This window comes from Pezoporus flaviventris, unplaced genomic scaffold (assembly GCF_033815535.1).
Source record: "Pezoporus flaviventris isolate CSIRO_AGI_PZ_B2104156 unplaced genomic scaffold, CSIRO_AGI_Pfla_v1 ptg000071l, whole genome shotgun sequence".
Taxonomy (NCBI): Eukaryota; Metazoa; Chordata; class Aves; order Psittaciformes; family Psittacidae; genus Pezoporus; species Pezoporus flaviventris.
The window spans coordinates 3,211,277-3,219,878 of record NW_026892619.1 but is presented as its reverse complement, the minus strand read 5'-3'; the positions used below and the strand labels follow the sequence as shown (position 1 = coordinate 3,219,878).

Sequence of the window (8,602 nt, the reverse complement as noted above, 5' to 3'; positions counted from 1 at the left end):
GATGGGGCGGTGCGGGGCCGCCTTGCGCCTGGCCCTGGAGGGGAACATCGGTAGCGGGATGGGGGGGACACGACACACAGCGGGGGTCCCCCGGGGTGACGAGGTGGCTTTTGGGGTGCGGGGGGGTCCATGGGGGAGATTTTGGGGGGGGGGAGCCGGTATTGGAGGGCTGTTGCGCAGCCTGAAACCTCTCCGGGTCTAATTGAACGTCAGTGATTAATTGTTATTGCGGGGCGCTGGGGGCACCCCCCAACCCCGCGTTACTGCATGGCAGGAGCAGAGCGGGGGACCCCCCCTCACCCTGCGCCCCCATCCCCATAGCCGTGGGGAAATCGACCTTCTTGAAGCTGCTGGGTGCCACCTTCCCCGAGTGGCACTTGGTGACCGAACCGGTGGCCCAGTGGCAGAAGGTGCCAGCCCGCGGCGCGGCGCAGGTAACGGGACCGGCACCGGCTGCACGGCGGCACCGATGGGCATCGCGCCGCGGTGGGACCATCTCATCACCAGGCTCTTTCTCTTCTAGGCAGCCGTGGGCTCCACCAACCTTCTGCAGATGATGTACCAGGAGCCAGCCCGATGGTCCTACACCTTCCAGACCTTCTCCTTCATGAGCCGGCTGAAGGCGATGCTGGAGCCGCTGGATGAGCCTGAGACGCCCAGCCCTGTGCAGGTCTTTGAGCGCTCCATCTACAGCGACAGGTACCCAAACTGAAACAGGAAAGAAGAGGGATGAAGGGATCGAAAGAAGCAGGTTGAAGAAGGTGATCTGCTCTTGTGAGACCCCACTTACAGCACTGTGTGCGGTTTTGGTGCCCTCAATGTAAGGACATGGAGCTGTTGGAACGAGTGCAGAGGAGGCCACGAGGATGCTCAGGGACTGGAGCAGCTCCTGTATGCAGCCAGGCTGAGAACATTGGGGCTGTTCAGCCTGGAGAAGAGAAGCTGCGTGGAGACCTCAGAGCAGCTTCCAGTGTCTGAAGGGGGCTACAAGGATGATGGGGAGGGACTCTTCATAGGGAGTGTAGGGATAGGACAAGAGGTGATGGGTTCAAACTGAAACAGGGGAAGTTCAGGTTGGAGATCAGGCAGATAAGGATGAGCTTTAAGATCCCTTCAAACCCAGACCATTCTGTGATGAAGGTGTTGGCTGTGGAGCTCTCCCGCTGCCCTGTCCCCTCTCTCCATCCCATCCCAGGTACGTCTTTGCCAAGAACCTCTCCGAGGCCGGGCACCTGCAGCCGCTGGAATGGGCCATTTACCAGGACTGGCACAGCTTCCTGCTGCGGCAGCTCGGGCCCCGCACCGTGCTCCATGGGCTGCTGTACCTGCGGGCGACACCGCAGGTGGGTGCGGCGAGACCCCGCGTCCGGCGGGATTGGGATGAGGCTCCACTGAGCCTGTGAGCGCTTGGAATTGCCAAAATGTTGGGGTTTAACCATAAACGGCAGCTCTGTTCCCATGGGAATGTCAGTGGGGGTTTGGCTATGATCCTGGAGTGGATTCTGGGGAGGGAGGGCTGCAGCATCAGCCCGGGATGCTTGATGACTGGCTGCAGTCCCTCACGTGGGGCTGCTTTTCACACCCCATGTCTCCCATTCAGCTCACATCTCCTCCTGATCCCATTCTCATCCCATCTCTCCCGTTCACCTCACATCTCCGTACCCTGTTCACCTCCCATCTCTCCTGTTTACCTTCCACCTCTCCCATTCACTTCCCTTCTCCTCTGCATCTCGCTCACCCCTCATCTTTCACCTTCCACCTCTCCCATTCACCTCCCATCTCCTCCACATCCCATTCACCCCCCATCCTCTCCCATTCACTTCCCACCTCTCCCACTCACCTACCATCTCCTTTGTATCCCATTCATCTCCTGTCTCCCTCATTCACCTCCCATCTCTTCCTCATCCCATTCACTTCCCATCTCTCCCATTCACATCCCGTTCCCCTCTCTTCTCTGGTGTGGTTCAGACGTGCCTGGAGCGGCTGCGGCGCCGGGCGAGGAGCGAGGAGCAGGGCATCCAGCTGGAATACCTGCAGCAGCTCCATGCCCAGCACGAGCAGTGGCTGGTGGAGAAGAGCACGGAGTGAGTCCGAGCCCATCCCATGGTGCTGCCCCCGGCACATGGGCCGGAGCTGGGGTTGATTTGGGGTTGATCTGGTTTATTCCCTTCCTCAGGGTCCACTTTGCAGACATGAAGCATGCGCCCGTCCTGGTGCTGGATGTGGAGAAGGACTTTGAGCACGACGTGGCCGCACGGGGCGGCCTCATGGCACAGGTGGGAATGGCCGAGGCGGCATCCCGGGATTGTGGGATCCTCCGAGCTTCCACCTCACCTTCATCTAGCCATGGGAAAAATCATTTGGACACCCTTGGTGCAGGCTGGTTTAAACCGCAGCCATCCCAGTGCCATCCCAGCCACATCCCAGTGACATCCCAGTGCCATCCCAGTGACATCCTAATGCCATCCTAATGCTGTCCCAGCCACATCCCAGTGACATCCCAATGCCGTCCCACTGCTATCCCAGCCACATCCCAGTGACATCCCACTGCCATCCCACTGCCATCCCAGCCACATCCCAGTGACATCCTAATGCCATCCCACTGCCATCCTAGTGACATCCTAATGCCATCCCACTGCCATCCCACTGCAATCCCAGCCACATCCCAGTGACATCCCAATGCCATCCCACTGCCAACCCAGCCACATCCCAGTGACATCCCAATGCCATCCCACTGCCATCCCAGCCACATCCCAGTGACATCCCAGTGCCATCCCAGCCACATCCTGGTGCTGTCCCAGTGCCATCCCAGTGCCATCCTAATGCCATCCCAGCCACATCCCAGTGACATCCTAATGCCATCCCAGCCACATCCCAGGGCTGTCCAGTGCCATTCCAGCCACATCCAGTTGCCATCCCAGTGCTATTCCAGTGCCATCCTAGCCACATCCTGATGCCATCCCAGTCCCATCCCAGCCCCATCCCGGTGCCACGCTCAATCAGCTTCTCTTGCAGGTGAAGGCTTTTGTGACCGTGCTGCAATCCAAAGCTTTGCCATCACATCCTGACCCGCTCTGAGCGGCAGCAGCATCATTCCTGCCCTCCGGTACCCACCTCAAGCCAGCTCCGGACGAAGATCCCAAAGGACAAGGGCCAAATCCTGCTCCTCAACTGTCCCCTTTGGTCCTTATTATCCAGGGTGTATTTAAGGCACTGGCAGCATGGGATGGTTTCAGGGTGAATGATGAGCTCCCTGTGTGTTTTGGGGACCAGGTCATGACCATGACCCCTTCTCCATCTATAGGATTCCCTATATGGATGCTGGAGCCAGGATGCTCCATAAGGTGGTTCAATTCCAATGGGAAATCATCGTGGCTCACATTTAGCTCACACCAGCCCCTGTATTTGGTTCTTTTGTAGCTATTTTATCCCCTTAAATTAAAATCTAAGCTCTTCTGCACCTTGAGCTGCTGGTGGGGAGCGTGGGGCCGGGGGGGCTGCAGTGGGTGCTGTCCCACGCTGGGAGGACACATTGTACCTCCACTCCTGGGGTGTTTCTGTGGCACTGGGGGTGTGGGTCTGGCTGGGACTGGGTTTGGAGTGGGTTTTGCTGCTGCGGGGGGGGGGGGGGGTTGGCTCTGTAGGGTGACCCCTCCCCATCCAGCCACCCTACAACAACACCCAGTGCAGCCCACATCAACCACACCCCCAAATCACAGCCCCCCAAACCCTCCAACACCACCCAGTGCCTCCCCCACAACCAACCACCCTACAACAACCACTCCCTCCCTAACTCACATGCCCCCCCCCCGTCTCTTTCCCTCTTACCCCCCAACACCACCCCCCCCCCCACCCATAACCCCACAGGGTTTAGGGGTATCCCCCCCCCCAGTCTCGCTCGCTGCAAAGCAATGGGGGGGGTTCACAGGGCGCTGGCCTTGAGCCCCCCCGGCCGGCGCTGGGACCCCCGAGCGAGCGCCTGTAGAACAAAGGAAGCAGCAGCAGCAGCAGCAGCAGCAACAACGTGCAGCTCCGCTGCAACACCCGCTCGGGGTGGAGGGGGGAACGCTACGACCGCATTTCAACCCCTCTTCTCGCTATCCCAACATCCCACACTCCGCTGTGCATGCACGTAGCTCCGGCTCGACCCCCCCCGGCCCCCCGTTTCCGAGGGGGGTGCTGTACCCCTTTATTCCGGTAATGCTCTTTTCTATTTCATTTTTTTTTGGGGGGGGGGGAGGTGGAAAGTTGGTGGTGTGCGGCTGAAGTTGTGCGGCGCAGGGGTTGAAGTTGTGCGAAGCTTGCGTGGATTTCAGGGGAAAAGCAAGGACAAAATGGGGTTGGGAATAAAAAGGAGGTGGGAATAACGGGGGGGGGGGGGGGGGGCAGCACTTTGTTTTGGTGGGATTTGAGTGGGGAGTCAATGGAAAGAGTGTGGGCGCCCCACGTCACCCGGCTCCGGGCACCCACCCGGTCCTTCTGCCCAGCCGGGTCAGGCACCGCTTCCCTGCGCTGCCCCGGAGCAGGGGGGAGCCCCGAGATCTGACTTGAGCCACGGGGAGAGGTGCAAAGGGCTTCTATGGGAGGTGAGTGCCCCCCCACCCCACCCCAAACCCACCCGTGTCGCCCCCCGCCTGTGACACCGTCACCTTTATGGGGTGATTCGTGGCCTCTTTGCGGTGGTGATAGCGTCACCGGTACTTGGAAGGGGGGCTCCTGGGGAAGCCCCTTGTTGGTTGGTGGATGGGTTTATCTTGTCTAGGGTATTTCCATGGGAAATGGGGCTTTTGGTGCCTTAAAGGCCACTTTGATGCTTTAAGCCCCCCCCTCAAATCTCAGCTGGTACCTGGGGTGTCCCCAAAACCCTGTTGCAGTGTGGACACATAGCACAAACCCCACCTTTATATTGAAGTACTTGATTAAGAAGGCAAAACACTGTGAAATCCAGCTGCCATCACGGGGGGGGGGGGGTGTCCCCAAGAAGAAAGGGGTGGCAGGAAGGGGGCACATGGGGAGGTCGGAGCTGTGCTCAAGCTAACAAGCGGTGGCATTGTCATCCCCAGTGCTTTCCTTTGGCACTTAACTGGTTTTACTGGCCGGGGTGGTTGTAACTGGGATTTCAATATCACATCCCAGCAGGCAGAAGGATGGGGGGGATGGCTCCGGATATGGGGGTCTCCATATGGAGAGGTGGGGAAGGAGAAGCATCTCTTTGGGGGTTACTTTTAGGATTTTACCCCCCAAAACTGCTGTTCTTGTTCTATTTTGTGGTGCTGGGGAGGGGGGTGGGGGTGGTGAGCGGCTGCCTTGCGCCTCCTGAGCTGTATCCAGCAGGTTTTGCCCTTGGGATGGGTGGTGGGATGATGGGATGGGGATGTGGGGACATGGGGACAGAGGGCTCGGCTGGTGCTTGGCACAGTGAAAGGCAAGGGAAAGGACTTTGCCCTTGGCAAAACACCGGTGCAATGGTGGAGATTGGAGCCCCAGCACTTGTCCGGGTGAGCTAAAGATGATTTATAAGGATGCTGCCGGAGCCGGGGTCGGCAGCGGTGGGATTCCTTTGGGAAGCCAGGTGCCTGCTCCGGGCTGGGCCTGGTAGCACCGGGTGTGCCGCAGTTCCCACGTCCCGGCGCCTTTCCCGGGGTGGTTTGGCAGCCGAAGCCCCATTCCCGGCACCTGTTCCGCCAGTTCCTCCGGCTTGGCTGGGCCTGGGAATGCCGGTGTCTCCCCTTGAACCTCCATCGCTGGAGCCGCGCTTGTGCCGTCTCTCTTGGGGTTTGATGCATCTCCATCCATGAGGGATTTGGGAGAGGAGGAGGAGGAGGGAGATGCCAGAGGCTGAGATTTCACTCTGCTCCCTGTCCCATGGCACTGCCGGACCCTCTCCTGCCCTCTCCGGTTGACTTTCCTTTGCCATTTCCATAACTAATCAACATCTTGGGAACTCACTACAGCTGTGAGGATATACATGTAAGGGAATACATATGTATATATTTACTCACACATATATATATGCGAGTAAATATATGGCAAAGCCAGGAAGCCTCTGGTTTCCAACAAGAGCCACTCAAACCTCCCAGCAAAGACGGGAGCTGGTGGAGGGAATGATGCTCTGAGCCATATTCCCAGCTTCAAATGGGGCAAACCTTAAATAAACCCCACGGGAAGCTCCATTCCCGGCAGGAATGGTGATGCCAGGCCCCTAAAAGCCTTTCGCTGGGTGATGGTGGGATGTTGCGTGGCTCAAGGTGTTCCCAGAGTTGGGAAATGCAAGCCTCTAACAGAATTTCGGCTGTCTCCATGCCAAACGCTGGAAATTAGGGATAATTTAAAGCATTACTAATACAAAGTTACTAAATCTACCCATCTCAAGGGGGTTCCCTGGTGGCTTGGGTTGGGATGTTCTTGTCGCCGGCCCCGAACTGAGTCCGGCATCTCCAAAGTAGCACCAGGGGGATGGATGGGATGAAGGAGCAGCCGGGATGCATCCCGGTGTCACCTGAAGGGTTGTGACCCGGGGATTCATCGGAGCGCCGCGGCCCCCGTGCCTCCGCTGGGATGCTAACAGCTAAAATGATGCGGGAGCAGATCACCAGGATGCGCTGCTCTATCCGGCCGGAGGAGGAGGAGGAGGAGGATGTGAGGAAGGAGGTGTCTGCCTTAATTAAATCCCCGCCGTGTCCTTTGCAGCAACCTGTTGTGTGCCGGGCTTGGCCAAGCGGGATTGCCACAAGGTGGGAAACCGGGGCGGGGGAAACCAGTTCCCAGCACCAGTTTATGCTCCGATTCCCATGGGAGTCGTGTTGCTTGGAGCAAAGGTCGGATCTGGCAGGCTCCGGCAATAGGGATCGCGGCTTGGTCTTTTGGGGAATATCCCAGGGATGTTGGGTCCGTGGTTTCGTTTCCCACCTGGACTCGGGTTTATCCACGCCACTCGGCATCACGCGGGCCTGGGGATCTTTGGATCGCTCCTTCTGACGCAAATCTGATGGGAAAACAGTTTTCAACGAGTTATTCCCGGGAAACCTTTGCGACTTTTTGAGTTTGTCGATGTTTTGCCCACAATTCAGGCAGGAATAGGCTTGGAAAACTCCAAATCGGGAGCATCCCAGGAGCATCACCCCTAAGACATGGATGGGGAAGGATTTTTTGGGGGGGGAATTCCCTTTCCCTCTTCCCTTTTTCCTCCCTCTTGTCTCCAAATACATATGTGCACCATATCCGGGACCTGCCAGCTCCGGACAGAGCCTGGAAAAGCTGGAGCTGATCCCACCAGGGCTGTTTTAAAGCCTCAGCTCTGGCTTAACCCTTTCGCTGGCCCATTCCCATTGCCTTCCCTAGGGGAAAACACCCCTTTATCCCCCCCTTACCTCATCGGGGCCTGCATTTAAGCATTGCAAAGCTCCAATATCCCCTCATTAATAACATCCCCTAATTAATAAGTAGGAATAATAATAACAGTAGGAAAAAGGGGGGGGGGCGTTAATTTAGCCCCCCCCCGGCTGCTTTAGGGGGTGTTGCTGCTCCCATTCCCCACCATGGGCCTCTGCCTCAGTTTCCCTGTGTGGGGGGGGCACAACCGAGGTTTGGGGGTCCCGTTCCCCACATTTAATTGTGCGGAGGAGGCGCTTCAGCCCCCCCCCCCCCCCCCCCCCATTCTCCTCAGCGGCCGGGCGGTGTCGCGCTGCGTGTGGGGGGGGGGAAGAGGAGGAGGAGGAGGAGGAGGAGGAGGAGGAGGAGGAGGAGGAGGAAAGGAGGAGGAAGGAGGAGGAAAGAGGAGGAGGAGGAGGAGAGGGGGGGGAAGAAGAGATGCGGCGGTCACCCCCCCCCCCGCCTGCAGCAGGGCGGCGGTGAGGGAGCGCGGAGCAGGGAGACAAGATGGCTTCCTCCTGAGGGCCGGGGCCGTGCGGGGCCCGGCGGGGGCTGGCGGGGCAGCGCGGGGGGGGAGCGGCGAGGTGAGTAACCCCCCCCCCAATAAAACACCCCCTTCCGCACCCCCCTGCACCCCGCATTCCCCTCCCGCACCCCGAATCCACGATGCATCCCCCCCCCCCCACCTTCCCTCCTCCATGGCCGTGTGTGCTGTGGGGCTGAGGGGGGGGGGGTGGTGCGTGTGTGTGGGGTGCAGCCCCGGTGTGTGCTGTGGGGCTGGGTGTGTGTGGGGGTGCAGCCCCGGGTGTCGTCCCCCCCCCTTAGCCCCGTGTCGCGGTTGCGGGTGGGTGAGCGGCGGCAGCGCGGCCCGGCCGGGAGGACAAAGCCGTGGGGCGGGGGGGGGAGCGGCAGGCACGGAGCGAACGAGGCCCGCAAGCGTTTTGGGGTGATTTTGACTGTTTTGCCTTGTTTTAGCCCTTTTTTTTTACCTTCAGAGGCTACCGGGGGGGGTGGGGGTGGGGGGGTGGTGTGTAGATGGGGGTTGGAAAGGAGGGGAGGAATATATCGCCTCCCCCCCCCAATCTTTATTACCCCAATTGCTCTCCATCATTTTATTATCGTCATTATTATATTGTTAATTATGATTTAATTAACCCTCCACCCCCCCCGAATGTGCTGAGCTCAGAGGTAACGATGATGCTAACAAGGGCGATGAGGCTCCCCCCCCCTC

At 59.0% G+C, this 8,602-nt stretch overlaps 2 protein-coding genes across 3 annotated transcripts in view; both read left to right on the top strand.

The window, feature by feature from the left end:
• The first annotated feature begins 1 nt into the window (after position 1).
• On the top strand, positions 2-3,454 carry LOC133279127 (deoxyguanosine kinase, mitochondrial-like). Of its 2 annotated transcripts, none has more exons than XM_061472553.1 (7): positions 2-50; positions 322-434; positions 524-699; positions 1,196-1,343; positions 1,969-2,084; positions 2,177-2,276; positions 3,016-3,454. In XM_061472553.1, the coding sequence occupies exons 1-7, from the start codon at positions 2-4 to the stop codon at positions 3,076-3,078; spliced, it is 765 nt and encodes a 254-aa protein (XP_061328537.1). In that variant the 3' UTR covers positions 3,079-3,454. The 2 variants fall into 2 exon arrangements, with proteins under 2 accessions (XP_061328537.1, XP_061328538.1); XM_061472554.1 differs by having other exon boundaries at positions 7-50; positions 275-434.
• A 4,395-nt stretch (positions 3,455-7,849) lies between these two features.
• The window catches only part of MAK16 (MAK16 homolog), a 55,872-nt gene continuing 55,119 nt past the window's right edge, over positions 7,850-8,602 (top strand). Inside the window, exon 1 of the mRNA XM_061472552.1 lies at positions 7,850-7,853. The gene's annotated coding sequence lies outside the window, so the exon portion shown is untranslated. The remainder of the gene's footprint in view (positions 7,854-8,602) is intronic.